Source organism: Fulvia fulva, chromosome 7, assembly GCF_020509005.1.
Source record: "Fulvia fulva chromosome 7, complete sequence".
NCBI classification, from domain to species: Eukaryota; Fungi; Ascomycota; class Dothideomycetes; order Mycosphaerellales; family Mycosphaerellaceae; genus Fulvia; species Fulvia fulva.
Window position 1 is genome coordinate 1,199,827 of NC_063018.1, and position 15,936 is coordinate 1,215,762.

At 53.8% G+C, this 15,936-nt stretch overlaps 9 protein-coding genes across 9 annotated transcripts; 5 read left to right on the plus strand and 4 right to left on the minus strand.

Moving 5' to 3' along the window:
• Positions 1 to 729: 729 nt before the first annotated feature.
• Positions 730 to 1,188, minus strand: CLAFUR5_10137 (uncharacterized protein; the record flags this gene model as incomplete). The annotated part of the gene is made up of 1 exon (XM_047909285.1): positions 730 to 1,188. The coding sequence occupies one exon, from the start codon at positions 1,186 to 1,188 to the stop codon at positions 730 to 732; it is 459 nt and encodes a 152-aa protein (XP_047763996.1).
• A 1,237-nt stretch (positions 1,189 to 2,425) lies between these two features.
• Positions 2,426 to 3,055, minus strand: CLAFUR5_10138 (uncharacterized protein; the record flags this gene model as incomplete). Its single annotated transcript, XM_047909286.1, has 2 exons — positions 2,426 to 2,492; positions 2,544 to 3,055. 2 exons carry the CDS (start codon positions 3,053 to 3,055, stop codon positions 2,426 to 2,428), a joined length of 579 nt encoding a protein of 192 aa, XP_047764200.1.
• A 797-nt stretch (positions 3,056 to 3,852) lies between these two features.
• On the plus strand, positions 3,853 to 5,804 carry CLAFUR5_10139 (uncharacterized protein; the record flags this gene model as incomplete). Its single annotated transcript, XM_047909287.1, has 3 exons — positions 3,853 to 4,068; positions 4,122 to 4,694; positions 4,749 to 5,804. 3 exons carry the CDS (start codon positions 3,853 to 3,855, stop codon positions 5,802 to 5,804), a joined length of 1,845 nt encoding a protein of 614 aa, XP_047764199.1.
• A 513-nt stretch (positions 5,805 to 6,317) lies between these two features.
• On the minus strand, positions 6,318 to 8,432 carry CLAFUR5_10140 (uncharacterized protein; the record flags this gene model as incomplete). Its single annotated transcript, XM_047909288.1, has 1 exon — positions 6,318 to 8,432. One exon carries the CDS (start codon positions 8,430 to 8,432, stop codon positions 6,318 to 6,320), a length of 2,115 nt encoding a protein of 704 aa, XP_047764320.1.
• Positions 8,433 to 9,505: 1,073 nt separating this feature from the next.
• CLAFUR5_10141 (Pyridoxal phosphate homeostasis protein) lies at positions 9,506 to 10,357 on the plus strand (the record flags this gene model as incomplete). Its single annotated transcript, XM_047909289.1, has 2 exons — positions 9,506 to 9,628; positions 9,677 to 10,357. The coding sequence occupies 2 exons, from the start codon at positions 9,506 to 9,508 to the stop codon at positions 10,355 to 10,357; spliced, it is 804 nt and encodes a 267-aa protein (XP_047764637.1).
• Positions 10,358 to 11,223: 866 nt separating this feature from the next.
• On the plus strand, positions 11,224 to 11,610 carry CLAFUR5_10142 (uncharacterized protein; the record flags this gene model as incomplete). The annotated part of the gene is made up of 1 exon (XM_047909290.1): positions 11,224 to 11,610. The coding sequence occupies one exon, from the start codon at positions 11,224 to 11,226 to the stop codon at positions 11,608 to 11,610; it is 387 nt and encodes a 128-aa protein (XP_047764318.1).
• Positions 11,611 to 12,184: 574 nt separating this feature from the next.
• Positions 12,185 to 13,315, minus strand: CLAFUR5_10143 (Phosphatidylinositol transfer protein SFH5; the record flags this gene model as incomplete). Its single annotated transcript, XM_047909291.1, has 3 exons — positions 12,185 to 12,785; positions 12,839 to 13,129; positions 13,185 to 13,315. 3 exons carry the CDS (start codon positions 13,313 to 13,315, stop codon positions 12,185 to 12,187), a joined length of 1,023 nt encoding a protein of 340 aa, XP_047764319.1.
• Positions 13,316 to 13,632: 317 nt separating this feature from the next.
• CLAFUR5_10144 (Vegetative incompatibility protein HET-E-1) lies at positions 13,633 to 14,484 on the plus strand (the record flags this gene model as incomplete). Its single annotated transcript, XM_047909292.1, has 1 exon — positions 13,633 to 14,484. The coding sequence occupies one exon, from the start codon at positions 13,633 to 13,635 to the stop codon at positions 14,482 to 14,484; it is 852 nt and encodes a 283-aa protein (XP_047764316.1).
• Positions 14,485 to 15,283: 799 nt separating this feature from the next.
• Positions 15,284 to 15,740, plus strand: CLAFUR5_10145 (uncharacterized protein; the record flags this gene model as incomplete). Its single annotated transcript, XM_047909293.1, has 3 exons — positions 15,284 to 15,438; positions 15,487 to 15,578; positions 15,619 to 15,740. The coding sequence occupies 3 exons, from the start codon at positions 15,284 to 15,286 to the stop codon at positions 15,738 to 15,740; spliced, it is 369 nt and encodes a 122-aa protein (XP_047764317.1).
• Between the last annotated feature and the right edge of the window lie 196 nt (positions 15,741 to 15,936).

Genomic DNA, 15,936 nt, shown 5'->3' on the forward strand with positions numbered 1-15,936 from the left:
TAGCGGTCCCGCAGGCCGTATGATTCTGTGCGCACGATGCAATCCAGCCGCGAATCAATCTCAGAGGCGCGTCATCGAGAGGGTGCGAGACGATATTAGTATCGCACTGGATCCTGTGTCCGGCTTACGTAGCGTAAGCGCACGTTCTGTAAAGGTTTCTGGGTGAAATACTCTCATGCGTATAGATCCCAACCGATGCCTTATACTGAGGCTCGCAGTAGCTTTGACATGCCGCGAAGTCTCTCGATCCTATTGAGACTCGACGACCTGGTAGAGTGTTGCATCCACATCCGTACGCGGCTGAGACGTCTAACGATCTGAGCACATTAGGCTGGTCACAGCCATGGTGATTACCGTTGGACAGTCGGACGATGATCTGTAGCGAAGCTCGTTGCGCCAAAGTCTTGTCGGGATCTAGTACTTCAGTCATGAGCTGACATAGCCCGCAGTGTCGAGCACTGTTGAGCAAGTCCCAGTAGGATGGCCAGTGCAGGTAGCCGCTCTTCGAAGTCAAGTCATCGATTGTCATACCGGCACACTTCGCGCAAAGATCGCCGCGAGCCTGCGATCCCATCGATGGTATGGCTGACATATCATGTCACGGTATGTGTGTCGAACGCTTTGGACGACTCGACGCAGACATTTTCCAGCTGAAGTCCAACGTCGCTTACCATAGCTATACGCCACGGTGGCTGTTGCGCAGTGCATGCATCTCGCTTGAGTGCCCTGCTACTGTTCGCTCCACCTTGGCAGGTCCGTTCCTCTCAACTCTTCCAACTTTCTCGCACTCCCCAAAATCATCCTCAGCAACTCAGCAGAATTATAGCCTCCTTCCGCAGCCGCCAAAGCCGTCAAACTCGCCTGATCATCTCTCCCCGGCCTTCCAGGCGCCGTCATATTCGGCTTCATATTAACATCAAACAGCACAAACGGACTCTCCGCCTCGTCTGCTCGCTGCGGAACGTCAATCCTGATCGGCGCGGTGACCTTGAGCAGCTTGGCCACAGCTTGACATCCGGCGAAAGCTTTACTGATAGCAGGGGATCTGGAAGCTTGCTCCGGGGTAACAGCTTTGGAATTGGCAGTGATGGCCACGGCACCATTGTAGGGCGCGATGCCGTTTTCGTGGTTGAAGCGGACGACGAATGGCAATGGCCAGTACTCGGGTCTTTCAGTTGATGGTGGCATGATTGTGACGGTGCCTTCTGTTCCCAGAAGGACCTCTTCGATGATGGTGGCATGATTGTCCGAGGCTCTCCACGTGCGTTGCTAGTTCTTCAAGACTTCGACACATTTTCACGCCTTGGCAACCACGGCCTCGTGTGGGTTTTGCCACTACCGGAAGCGTCAAATCGCACTGTGAGAGCAAGGTTCCCAGATTTGTGGCATTTGGCGCGAAGCATGCCTTTGGCATAGTTGCAATGCGACGATTGCGGAGTAGATTGTTGACGTAGTTCTTGTCATCGTATGCTTCTACGGGTCGAGGTGGCTGACCGACGACCTCCAAATTTGAGGCATATTGGTCCAGCTGCTTGGAAGCTTGCAGAGGATGATTGGCGAACAAGATTGTATTCGCCCACAGATGCGTTGCTCCAGCGTTGACGGCTGCGAGTATGCCTTCTTCAGTATCTGGGTAGCGCCAGCCTTCGTGGATGGCAGGATCAGGGTTGGCTTGCGGAGTTGTTATAGCTATCTTGCATTGCTCACGCAAAACGAATGCTATGTCCGCTCCGGAATCTTGGTAGCCTGTTCACGTTGTCAGTTCGCGAGAGGATTGCTATGGCCGAATGGTCATGCCTCCCGGTTTCATTGGCTTGCGAACGCCATCAATGAGGGGTGGCTCAATTGCTTGGTATAGGACGGCAACCCGCATGGCTCTCGAAGAGACATTGCGTTGACGGACCAGCCGTCGTCCTGCACGCGCCGGTCGCAAACAGCGTCGAGTAAGCGATGCCAACAGTACAGGCAGCATCTGGCGGTTTAGGGCGAGAGAGTAAGAGGGAAAGGGTCGGACTCTATCAAGATTGTTTTCTGGTTGTAGTGCCTAGGTCTGATGATTGAGTACTGCGAGGTCTGCTGTACTTCTTCGGTCGGGTCCCCGGAAAGTGCCCTGACCAGCTATGCCTTCGGTTTCTCGTATCGAGATGCATGGGAGTCGCCATGTAGCCGTACGTTCGTCGCGACCAACATTGAGGTGCCACGAGTCCTGTAGGGTTGCTGATCGTCGGTGGATGACGGCTTGAGGCACTATATGCAGCAATCTGCGGTCATGCGGTGTAAGCTGCGGCACTTCTGAGGCCATTTGTAGCAGACCCAATCCGCCCTCGTAATGGCTGACCTCGTGGCGGGGCTCGTTGAGCTACAGTGGATGATATGTGCAGTTGTGCTTGATCTGTTTCGAGCAGAGTGATTGTTCGAGAGATGACTACTCTCCTTTGCCTCCACTGAGCACGACCTGCAGGAGCAGGAAGCCACCGATGGCCCACCAATACCTGCTGCGTGTTAGCATATCTCGTGACCTGCTTCTCATCGCTAGTACATACTTCTGCAAGAAAGTCTGCTCTGGTTCCTTGCCCTCTACCGTGCCGTCTTCGCTGACAACAATGGGCTTGTTCAGCTGTGGTGTAGGTCCTGGTCTGATCTTTACAACTTCCACTGACAGAGCCCCATCTTTCTTCGACGCAGCCTTTGCTACGCCACCTGCACTACTCGCCTTGAAACCCACGTGATATAGCTCTCCGTTCGGTCGAACATGGAGCTGCAGTTTCTGACTCTTCTCGGGCGCCAAGTTTGATGCGGAAGTCGCGATACCGGACCACCGACCAGACGGATGGTAGAAGCCAACTCGGACTATGTCGTCGTCTTGGGGTACTGTTGGCGCATTATAGCTCTGGATCGAAGCATCGGTCGAGTTGAAAGATACTTTGGCGAGCGTCTGTGGTTTCGATGCGGACAGTGGCCAGGCGAAAATGTCGATGTTTCGTTGCTGCTCAGCGGCGGTCGCCAAGGATGTGAGGAAGGTCAGCACGAGGCTGAGAAAGAGCTGAAGCTTCATGTTGGTATACGCTGGTGATGGTCGTAGCTCAAGACTGGATCTCTGGAGCTCTCTCAAGATGCCTTATGCCAAGCCATTCACTTCGGCGTTCGGCGGAGCTCTTCCGCGGGGCAGACTACAATTCAGACCTTTAAGTAAAATAGCAGTTTATGTTTTCGTAGCTAACTTTTTAATATTAACGAGAACATGATTAAATATAAATTACTGTATAACTACTTTGTTTTTTTTTCATTCATCAATAAAAAATAAAAATTGATCCCGTGCTGGCTTGTGAAGAGCAGCTGGGCAGTTTCAGAGCATCGCCGCTTCCCCCGTCTTTCACACCGACATCGAATATCGACCAGACGACAGCATTATTATGCCTTCGTCACGAGCCCGGCAGTCGATCTCGCATCGAGCCAACCATATCGCTGCCCTACTGTGTACCAGCACTCCAGACTCGCGGAACTCCCTTGCTGTAGGAGGGTGGGAGGTAGCTCCACCGAGCAGCCCCAGTCTCTCCAGTCGAGCTCCCCGCAAGATCCACAGCTGACGTCGAGTGTGACGGACATGTCGGCTCTCATTGACTTTTCATCGCGGTGAGAGACGAACAGCTATCGACGCTCAACATTTCCCTGCCTGCTACAGGAAAAGCAGTCATCTCGTATTGATCATTTCCTTTCCTCTCACATCTCCCGCCCATCATCTGCTTACAAGCTCACCCAAGCCGAAATCTTGCAGCTGCCCAACGCTGTGCAACGATACACAAGGAAGCCCTCCAGAGCCATTGAGCATCACAAAAAGACTGCTTGCCCAGCATGGCCGCCAATATGCCATACCGTAACCCTCAGCGGTCACAGTCGAGACAAATGTCGGTCGATCCTCACAATGAGCTCAACCCGGAGAAGAACCACTACATCGGCATTGATGTCGGTACTGGAAGTGCGCGAGCATGTATCATGAACGACAAGGGAGACATCGTTGGTCTCGCCAGTGAGAACATCGGTCTGTGGCAACCAGAGACTGGGTTCTATGTACGCTACATCAATCACAACACTGCCAGCTTCCACCTTACTGATGTTCGCAGGAACAATCCACCACAAACATCTGGAAATGCATCTGCAACTCGATCCAACGAGCTATGTCTCAACACAACATCGACCCCAACTCCATCCGCGGTATTGGCTTCGACGCAACATGCTCGCTCACAGTCTTCCGCGAAGACACAGACGAGCCAGTGTCCGTCACAGGGCCCAAGTTCGATAACGCAGACGGCAACGACCGGAACGTCATCCTATGGCTCGACCATCGACCTGTTGAAGAGACGAAGAAGATCAATGCTACAGACCACAACCTGCTGAGATACGTGGGTGGCCAGATGAGCATCGAGATGGAAATTCCCAAGGTGCTGTGGTTGAAGAACAACATGCCGAAAGAGCTGTTCGACAAGTGCAAGTTCTACGACTTGGGCGATGCTCTCACACACCTGGCTACTGGCAGTGAGACTAGGAGCTTCTGCAGCGTGGTCTGCAAGCAAGGTTACCTCCCCGTCGGTGTGGACGGTAGTGTCAAGGGCTGGCAAGAAGACTTCCTCACAGACATTGGACTGGAGGATCTTTGCGAAGACAACTTCAAGCGCATGGGAGGCGTCAACGGGGTGGTATTCGCTTCCACTTTGCTTGTTGCTTAGTACAGAATGCTGACCACTTCACAGAATGGCCGGTACCTTACCGCTGGCGAGCTGATCGGAACGCTCTCTGAGAAGGCCGGCAATGACATGGGCCTACCCGCAGGCATTGCAGTTGGTAGTGGTGTCATTGACGCCTATGCTGGCTGGATCGGCACTGTCGGTGCCAAGGTCAATCTATCTGGCGACCACCTTGACTCTTCGTCGCCAAAGAACGACGTCTCGCAGGCCTTCACCCGGCTAGCAGCCGTGGCGGGCACTTCGACCTGCCACTTGGCCATGTCAAAGGACCCAGTCTTCGTCAATGGAGTCTGGGGCCCGTACAGAGATGTCCTCATCCCAGACTACTGGCTCGCCGAAGGTGGCCAATCCGCTACGGGAGAACTCCTCAAGCACGTCGTAGAGACTCACCCAGCGTTCCAAGAAGCCATGTCTGTCGCCGAGACTTTCAACGCCAACATCTACGACTACCTGAATGAGCACTTGACCGAGATGCAGCAACGTGAGAACGCTCCAGCAATCTCCTACCTGGGACGACACTTCTTCTTCTACGGCGACCTCTTCGGGAACCGCTCTCCCGTTGCGGACCCAGAGATGAAGGGATCCCTCATCGGTCTCTCATCAGACAAGTCCATCGATGGCCTAGCCCTCTACTACTATGGCACAATGGAATTCATCGCCCTTCAAACCCACCAAATCATCGAACAAATGAACAAAGCCGGCCACGTCATCTCCTCAATCTTCATGTCCGGCTCCCAATGCCAGAACCCCATCCTCATGTCCCTGATGGCCACAGCCTGCGACATGCCCGTCCTCATCCCGCGATACGTCCACGCTGCGGTAGTCCACGGAGCTGCTATGCTGGGTGCGAAGGCGGCGAGCACGGACAAGGACGGTAAGAGTGAGCCGTTGTGGGATATTATGGATCGTATGAGTAAGCCTGGTAAGGCGGTGTATCCGAGCAAGGATGAGGGGGAGAAGAAGCTGTTGCAGGCCAAGTACAAGGTGTTCTTGGACCAGTGTGAGCAGCAGAGGATTATCAGGAAGGATATTGATGCCGCTGTGTCGGGGTGGAAGAGGTGAAGAATGAAGCGGTTTGACATCGTTTCATCTGGAGAGAGCTCTGACGCTTGGATATAGATATAGATGCCTTTGCTGTGACCCCATCTGGCGGAGGTGTCCCACGGTTCTAATCTTCTCCTCAAGCTCTCCTCATGATAAAACGTCCTACAAATGACACTAGCCTCCCTCATCATCCTCTTGAACCTTCCGGCCCAGCACAGCTCTCCCATCTAACGAGCCCCCCATCCCATGCTCTCGCTTTTCTTTTGTCGCTTTGACACTACATAGTCAGAGCAGTGTCTTCTTATACACTTCAACAAACAATACACTTAATCACACTCCTTCTCGGGCGACTAGCTCAGTGGTCAGAGCATCTGCAACGAGCAAGGTACCCTTTGAGGTACTGCGGTCAACTTTCTTCGCTCATAGCCAACCTGCCCCTGGTGCGAAGAATGCACGGCAGATGTCTTCAGTTCGACTCTGGAGTTGTCCAACTCTTTGCTTTTACTTTTGCTACACATCCATACATGATGTTTACAAGAGGAATGCGAAGACAGCAGCGACAATCGCCACAAGTGACCCCGATGCTACTGTGGCACTCCCGGTATACGGCACCGGCGACCCACTTCCAGCAGTGCCATTGCCACCGCCTGTGCTATTACCGCTCAGCACCAGAGTCCACTCTCCACCAGCGACGTTCTCTACTTCGCCGTCCTGCAACGCGACGGTAGTTCCGTTGCTACTACTCAGACTGCCGCTGATTCCGGGCAGACTCACCCTTCCACTAGTACCCGCCGGCGTGCTGAACTTGAACCCCGTAACAACACCACCAGTGGCATTTACCTGCGACGCAAAAGCGCCCTCACTCGTCTCGAAGCCGGTGTCAACGAATGTGAGATCCCCCAACCGCGGGCTCAGCTCCCAGGTTCGACCACCCGCGCTCGTGAGGTGGATGCCACCAATGTAGAATGTCAGAGTGCTCGTAGGTCCGGTTGACCAGCCATGAGCGTGGCTCACGCGAGGGTCGTTCGTGTACGGGGCGTAGTGGAGTCTACCGTCGAAGGCGTACCCTTCGATGAACGTCGAGTTCGTCATGCGAGGGTCGTCCAGCATGAAACCCCACTGTAGCCTCATGAGGTCGAGAGCTGCGGCGGTATCGTCTGCGAGGAGATGTGCTTGTAGCTCAAAGCCGCTGATGAAGGGACTGACAGCATCATCCGCTTCGGGGGCAGGCGCACCGTACTCACCCCAGCGCTCGCGAAGAGCAGAGCTGATGGCGGAGATCTTCTCGTCTGAGTCTGTGAGGTTCGCGACCACGGCCCAGGAGTTTCCATCTTGTGGTTGAAGGGTTGTGGTCTCGTTGTCGTGGTAGAGGCCAGAGGTATCGTTCCACAGGAGGCGGTTGGCTGAGGCTTTGACGCCTTCTGCGAGCGATGCCCAGGAGTCGAGAACGGATTGATCTTCACCTACCGCTTCGCCGAGCATGATACTTTGGTAGATGGTGTAGTAGAGGATACTGTTCGCCTCGATGTTGTGGCCTCCCATACCGAAGCGGAGCCAATCTGCTGCGGAGGTGACGTTCATCATACCGCTGTCGTCGATGAAGGAAAGGGAGAAGTTCAGGGCAAGCTTATAGTCAGCCCACTTGTTTTGGACGTAGTCAAGCTTGTCTGAGTACAGGTAGTAGTCTGCAACTCCGATGAGGGTGTATAGATGGTAGGTGGCCGAAAATTGCGGGCGGAACCCGACACCGGCATAAGGTAGCTGGCCGGTTGTCTTGTTTTGAATGCCGAAGAGGGAGTCGATGGAGTTGGCGACGGAGATGAGGTCGTTGGTTGAGACGACGAGACCTGGGACTGCGATTGCCATGTCGCCGGCCCAGACGAGGCGGTCACGCTTGGCGCCATCTACGAGTGCGCTAGTCCCGTTGGTTATTGTGAGGTTGTTGTACCACGTGTTGGGTGGTGTGTCGTCTCCTGTGAGGTTCGACGTGATCGTTCCAAGGTGCACGAGAGAGTTGCCGTACTGCGGGTCAACCGTGCAGAGCTGGTTCGTGTATGCGCCAGCATACCAGATGCGGTTGATGAGCTCGTCGTCGCAGTGGAAGTAGCCTGTATAGTCCTTGAGTGCGTCGTCCTCCCAGTGCGGCATGGGAGTGAACTGAATGGTCACCTGCTGGACTTCCATGGAGCCTGTAGTATTGTGGATCAAACTCAAGTAGCGGAATCCTCCTCTTTCATGCTCTGCGCCAACCGTGTATTTGCCTGAACCATTGGGGTAGATCCATAGCAGCTCGTCCAGCCCAGCATCTGCGGTTCCATCACTGCCCTCACCAGTGATCCAGAGGGAACTCTCGCTGAAAGCAATGCCAATGGCTTGATCGTCGCCCTCAACCTCGCCAACTGTGAGTGAGATTCTGCCGGCTATGTTTTTCGCAAAGTCGAAGGTCACGGAGGAGACACCTTCGAAAGTGCTGCTCCCGGAGTCATCGCCGGTAAGGCTGTCCGCTCCGTCGACCGTGCCGTTGACTTTGTAGACAGAGACTGGATGAAGCTCTCTTGAGCTAGGAGCTAGAATGTACTCTTCGTACTGGGCTGCTGCTGACAGGCCGGCCAGTAAGAAAAGTACCAAGCTGTTCAAAGTGGCCATCTCGATCTGCCGTTTTCTGTGATGGACAGAGGAAATAGGAATAAGAAAAGCCACAAAACAGCGGCCATACTTACTGTAGCCCTTAGTGTGACCCAATGACAATGCCGAGACAGCACGAGGCAATGTTAGTCCGACTGTCTTACCAAACCCAACGGCGATCGTACCTCTCGATGCAAGCATGATGCATGGCAACGGCATCGGTCTCGCATATTTCGGCGCAGTATGCAGCAAAGTACTGCTACTTACTGGTTGTGGCAAGAGTCGTGCCTGGCAGATCCTGGACACTTTTGCGGGGGTCCGAACCGTGCGCCTGCCAAGTGAATGACCTGGCACGCGTCATACGGACCAAAGCGCCCACCTCCACCAAAAAACAACACCACATCTTCAATCGTGTTTTCTTTATCCAATATCAGGCCCATTGCAACCAGCAAATTTATATACGTATCTGCATACATCACTGAACAAATTGTCGTGCTTGGATTGGCTATATGTGGTGTTGTTGTCGCATGCTACCGTCGCAAACTTTGCACCTGTTTCTTGGATTGGAGAAGCTACTGCAAGATGACCAAACACCTTTCAACACCTCAAAAGAATCAGACAGTAGGAGCCTATCACTACTGCAGACTTAAGGGCATCAAGTGCTCGCAAAGAGACTTTGTTAAGACCTTCAAACCGCTCTTCGCACCCACACGGCATCAGGTGCGCAATGCTCTGGACACTGCAGGCTCAAGACAGCCATATCACCCGAGAGAGTGGAGAATATCATATTCAGCAGGGGTCAGAAGAACTGCAGTAGATACACATTGTGACTATAGACGCAGCAGAACGAAGAACAAGGTGGTGTGGATGTGAATAGAGAGATAGAACAACACCTTCAGAAATGAGCATAATCCCACCAGTTGTTTTGGGCGGTTTGGTCAGTGTGGAGCGTGCCTCGATGACTTCACCTGCCTGAACTTCGCAGTCTTTTCACCCGACAGCGACATTAGCTTCTGCTTCTTCAACCTCACTCGTCTGATCGTGAACCAGGGCCATCGGTAGTTGTCCGACACGGCTGTTAGCAAGGCACATCAATGTCAGAGTCGGCGGAGCCCAACGGAGAAGCGATGCGCGTCGACCCTGCGAGAGCCAAGGTGCTGGTCGAGAACCTGCAGTATGTTGCGCAGAAAGTCGACGCTGTGAGAGGCAGCCGCAATGTCCGTCCTGCTGACTTGGCCCAAGTGAGTGGAGCTGATACCTAGCAGGTCAGACTCATCGCCGTGTCGAAACTCAAACCTGCCACCGATATCCTTGCCCTCCATGAATCCGAGACGAAACACGCAGACTTTGGCGAGAACTACTCGGATGAGTTGATAGAAAAAGCAGGGCTGCTTCCAAAGTCGATAAGATGGCATATGATAGGAGGGCTGCAGACAAACAAGTGCAAACCGCTTGCGTCGAAAGTGCCGAACTTGTGGTGTGTGAGCAGCGTGGACACGACCAAGAAAGCAAATGAGCTGGAGAAGGGCAGGAAGACTTTGGCGGAGAAGGAGTCATTGACTGAAAAGCTGAGGGTGCTGGTGCAAGTCAACACATCTGGAGAGGAGAGCAAAAGTGGCGTAGAGCCCAAGGAAGCGACTCAGCTGTGCAAGCATGTGCGAGAGCAGTGTCCGAGCCTGCAGCTGGCGGGCTTGATGACCATTGGTGCCATTGCGCGGAGTCGGGAGGCATCAAGTGCTGAAGCAATGAACAAGGACTTTGTGACACTGCGGGAAACGAGGGACAAGGTGGCGGGCGAGCTTGGGATGCAGACATCTGAGCTGGCGCTGAGTATGGGCATGAGCTCCGACTTCGAGGCGGCGATTGCGCAAGGGAGTGATGAGGTGAGGGTGGGCACCACCATCTTTGGCGAGCGACCGGCGAAGAAGGATGCAAAGATCCTGTGAAGTAGGTGCAAACAGAGCTCAGAGAGCACACAAGTCAGAGAGAACTTCGCTCGGGCTTCGAGGACCGCATTGCCACCGTGTGAGAAGCAGGTTGTTATGGGTGGCGGCGCGAGACCATACGGCAGCAAGACCTTCACGCTCGCTGCGGCGACAGTGATGGCTCACAGGTGAGCTTCTCGACGTCCTCTCATGGATACACAGCACTCATAGGTGCAGACCAGCTCGCCGGCACAAAGAAGAAGCAGGATGCTACCACTACGTCACCTCCTCTCCCTCCACTGCGGCAGAAGACCCCGCCAGCAAATGTGTACCTACATAACCCACCAAGCCGCAGTTCTCAGCACATACGGCCAATGGTCAGGATGGTTAGCTTGGAATCGCCTTTGCAAATTCAAGCTACCTGACCGCGGAATCAGTACTATCATGGGTGACCACAATCTCATCGTCCAGAAGTCGACTGGCCCTTTGACATGCGATAAGGGTTGGTAGGTCTAGCTTAAGCTATTCCTGGAGGTTCCGAGAAGGGACTGATGGCTGCAATCCACCTGCGTACGATGAGATGTGTGTGTGAAGCGAGTGATGGGAACACTCCGTGCTGTATGTTTTTTTGTACTTTTTGCACCATTGGGGGTTGTTTGTTTATCGGGCACTGTGCTTGCGACCCCATCACCTTTCACTTAACTACTACTCACTTTTGTTCCTTTCCTTAAATTGCTGACAGCCTAAGGCGGTCTGCACTCACCAAGTCCATGGTGGTGATGGCTTCCTAGTCAACCTGAATAAGCAGCATGCTTGATGAACAGCTGATTCTTTAATGCTTGGCCGAGTCACCATTTTCTGAACCCGCACAACGCCCCCTTACCGTCATGTCTCTTCATCATCTCGTCTCGAACAGTCGCCAGAAGCAATATGCACAGAACATGGCTGGCCATTTGGCCAGGGAAGCACTTCCTGATCTTGAATCGCCCATTTCTCGAGACGATCTCAAGCAACTCTGGCATCTCAGCCATGTCACGAAAATTTCATCACTATTCCAACGCAAACGCTCCACTGACAGCAAACTGCAGCACGCGTACCGGGACCTTCAGACCAAGGAGAAGAAGTCTCCCAACTTCCTAGACATACCGGCAGAGCTCCAATTCCAGGTCCTGTACACACGCTGGGAACCTATCAAGGCCCACCCCATCTACATCACGCGCATCGGCATGCACGGTAACAACGCCCGCTCAAGCACCGCAGAAAAGATGGCGTAGCCCAGAATCCACCGCGTGTCGAACTCAACTAGCAATCTGATCACCTGCGTCAGCAGACGAATCCGTATCGACTGCCTCTCGATCTACAGTACTACCAGAGGAACTCCTTCGATCAAGGCTTTTGCGTGCATGGAAACAGCCACGACTGACTACGGGAGCAGGTCGAGGCGTGGATGGAAGCTTTGGGGGGTGGGGCAAATGTAGGCACGTACGGGAGGTGGTGGCGAGTGATTGCAATTCGTTCCCGGCGGACTAGGTGCATCTCAAGTTCCGCTGGACGTATCGCTACGAGGTGTTGCTGAAGATCAGGGTGTTGGGGTTTGATAAGGAGGTCGTAACGAAGGGGTTGGGGAGGCTTGGATTTACGTTTCCAAGGGGTAAAGAGCTGTGGGTCAAGGATGGAGATCCTCGAGGACTGGTATCGTAGTGATAGTTCTGCTCGCAAAACGGGTATATATATACGATGCTCAATCATGCCAGTAGTGCATGTTTATCTGGTTAATATCAGTCTGTAGTACTATAGAATGCATCAACAAGGGTATAGAGCGGAAAAGACAGAACACATGTGACCACTTCAAGCTACTGTAGCCTTCTCCTCAGGCTTCCCGGTCACTTCGGGCGCCGCATTCGTGGCAGACGGTGTCTCAGCAGCAACAACTTGAGCTGTTGGCGCGGATCCCACTTCAGCGGCTGGGACGCCCTCGATAGCGGCCTCCGCGGGCTTTGCCGCCTCCGTTTCCTGACTGTCGTACTTTGGTGTGATAGCAGTCTCCGCCAAGGTTGCGCCAGTCCCGCCATACTCTTTGGGTATATCAGTGCCCAGGTACTGGTATAGCTGATTGCCATATGTCATCCAGGTCATCGTCTGAATGCTATCCTTGCTCATCAACATCTTCATCGCGCCCATCATCCACTGCATGATGGTCGGCACGTTGACAACGTACTTGTAGCTGACAGTCTCGGGGTAGTAGCGCTGGAACATGTCGATGATCTTCTGTGAAGAGGCTTTGCTCTCGGCGGGCTGGCGGAAGAAGGAGACGGAGAGGTAGTCGTGGACGGCGATCATCTTGTAGGGATCTGGGCCCTTGCCGTAGTCTGGAATGGGCTTGTCGGCGGAGTTGAGGTTGAGCTGAGAAATGGCGAGCTCTTGCAGCGCGACTCGCCAGCGGATGAAACTGCAGTCAGGTCAGGTGTGTGTAGAGATACTCTCCTTGCTGCCACGACATACGCATCTGTATCGCCAAATATCTTCTTCGACTCCTTGGCAGCATTGCCGTAGATGTTGAAGCACGCTATATCCTCCTCGTTCGGCGTCTCTTTGGCGGCCTTGACCTTCGTCACGTATCCAATACTCGCAAACTTGTCGGCATCGAAGACGTCATCCTTTGCCTTGAGTGGCTGATACTCTTTCCGCCATTTCAACGCTGCCGTAAGTTGCTCCTTCGCTTTTTCGAGGTCGTCCACGTTCGCGCGAAGGTACTTCTGGAGGATGATGAGCGTCGTGTGCGGTGCCGGCTTGCTTGTTGGGGCTCAGTATGTGAGTAGTGTGTCAGTGGTGGTTGTCGAGGACCTACTCTGCTGTCGGAGCTGCCAGCTCGACACCGTACATCTCATTGTGCCCGGCGTTCTCGAGGATGCTTGACAGCTCGGCTGAGAAGTGCGCAAGCTTGTGCTCTTTAGGCAGATTGCTCCAGTGCGCCGCCATGCTGGTGCAAGGAGACGAGCAGTCACGATGCTAATGTCTGGTAGGACTCGGTGTGAAAGTCATCCCATCGAGCTCGAGTCCAGAGTCTCGCATCCGCATCCGATCCGACATCGGCAGCGCAACTTCCATCTTCCTTCAACGCGTCTAGCAACCGACACTTTCTATACCATCGACCTTGATCTAGGCTCCTGCTCACCGATGATGATGGTGCTGCTGGCATGAGACGCCTCATCGGTATACCTGATCTGTCTCCCAAGCGCTGGTCCTTGTTGTCGCATCACGCTCGCTCCCGCCACTTCCATTCTCATCGCCACAACATGATCAGACTCATCAACGCCTCTTCGCTCTACTTCGACGAGTTTGAGGGCGACTTCGTCCCTCCGTACGCTGTGCTCTCACACCGCTGGGGTGCTCGAAAGGATGAGGTCACATCTGAGGACTTCCAGAGTGGCCTGAAGAAAGACAGCCCGGGCTTCAAGAAGATCGATCAATTCTGCAAACACGCCTCCGATACGGGCCGTAAGTGGGTCTGGGTCGACACTTGCTGCATTGACAAAAAGTCGTCAGCTGAGCTGTCTGAATCCATCAGTTCCATGTTCAGTTGGTATCAGAAAGCCGATATATGCTTTGCTTACCTGCAGCATGTCGAGAATGCCGAGACCTGGCGTGAAAGTGCTTGGTGGAAGCGAGGCTGGACGCTACAGGAGCTGATTGCACCTGACAATGTTGTCTTTTGCGATCGGGCATGGCGAGAGATAGGCTCGAAACATGGCATGGCCAACGATATCGCTACGCTGGCCAACATCCCACCGCGGGTGCTCAAGGTTCGGGGCAGGTATCGGCACTACACCGTTGCACAAAAGCTTTCATGGGCCGCCGGAAGAGCGACTACGAAACCCGAAGATCGAGCATACTCCCTTCTTGGTTTGTTCCACATCAACATGCCACTATTGTACGGAGAGGGCACCAGCGCTTTCCAGAGGCTACAGATCGAGATCCTACAGAAGTACTCTGATGAATCGCTCTTCGCATGGTCCAGAAGTAGCAAAGGTCCACATCTAGTCTTGGCGCATACGCCCGACTCCTTCCAAGGCTGCGGTGACATGGCACCACTATCGCTGCAAGAAGAGTCAGAATCTTACGCCAGACATCAAAGAAGACGTGCCTAAGCACCATCGTGCTGTGCATCCTCCACGTGCGACAAGCTGGGGTATCGAGATCTGTGCTAATGCTAGGAAACTTGTGCCACTTGTAGAGCGCCCGATTCGTCACCAAGGCAGAGTTCAGGAGTTCTTGTGGTCTGTGACGCTCACCACTGCCTGGGCGGGCCAGATACGAGAACTGCCGTGCACTATACTCCTGGTGCGCAGCGGACCGGCGCCTTACAACTACAAGCGATTTGACCGCTATGTTGGCAATACACGCGAGTGCATGGAAAGGCTCTGCGAACAGTTCGATGTGTGCGAGCTCGAGGCAGACAAGATATTCTACTTGCAATTTGATGCTGATTTCGCCTACTGATCTCGATCTAGAACCCCTGAGCACTCCTCGCGTAACAGGAATCGTCCCTGGAATGCCACATCAACCAAAAGCGGCACTTCACATTCCTGTGCCACATGGACGTCAGGCTATACATAGTTATGACAGCATAACTCAGCAGGCGGGAGCTGCCACTCGCCGATCGGTATGCCATTTCACGCGGCTAGCCGACCAACAATGATCGTGAGCTGATGTGCCACCACAGTCTCGGCCCGGTGAACATCATTCCTCATACTGTATCCAGCAACGGTGCCCGCTCGGCAAGCCGCCCGAAACGGCACTCTCGAAGTCGATACTGTTTTCGTTGTCGTCTTGCTTGGAATACCTGCCGGTTGTTGTGACGAGCATCGGGTCAGGCCAAGACACCGCATTCGTTTGGTATGGACGTGCCAGCAGTCGGTGGTGGAGTAATGGCAGATCCAAAGTCGCATGCTATCGCCCGTTTTCTGTCGAGTCTACAATTCAAGTCATTTGAAGCGATTGGGCGATAAGCATTCACGCGAACACAGCAGCGAAGATGCAAGGACTAGCTTTCATACTCTCATTACAATGGCTGCTGAGCACAGCCAACGCGAGGTCTTTAGGTGAGCTGGCAGTTGCGACGCGATTAGAGGCTTTGCTGATGAGCACAGTTCCAGTCATTACTGTCACAGCTCACCGGTCGTGCTCCACCCCAGCAAGCCCGACCCTACCAGCATACGGATGGATTTCAACGAATGGAACGGTAATCCCTTACACCTTTACTGCTGACGATGTGCAAACAGAACTGGAAGGCGGATACTCGCCGGCCCTTACAAAATCCGACAGTCATTTGGAGCAGCCACAGTCGCCCATCACAGAAATCGCCATTACTACAAATGGCCAAACGATCACGGCTGCCGACTAAGTGGGCTCGGTGGTGCTACAGCACGGATTTTCGCAAATTACCCTCAGGGATGGGTCACGGACAGTCTTCGCCGGGCAGACCGTTAGCGCCCTTCAGAACGGCGACGGTGTGGTCTTGCTTGGCTCCAACACCCAGTTCTTCGGCTCTTCCTCAACCAGGCTTATCACAGCCAATGGTCATATATTCACAGCGGTCG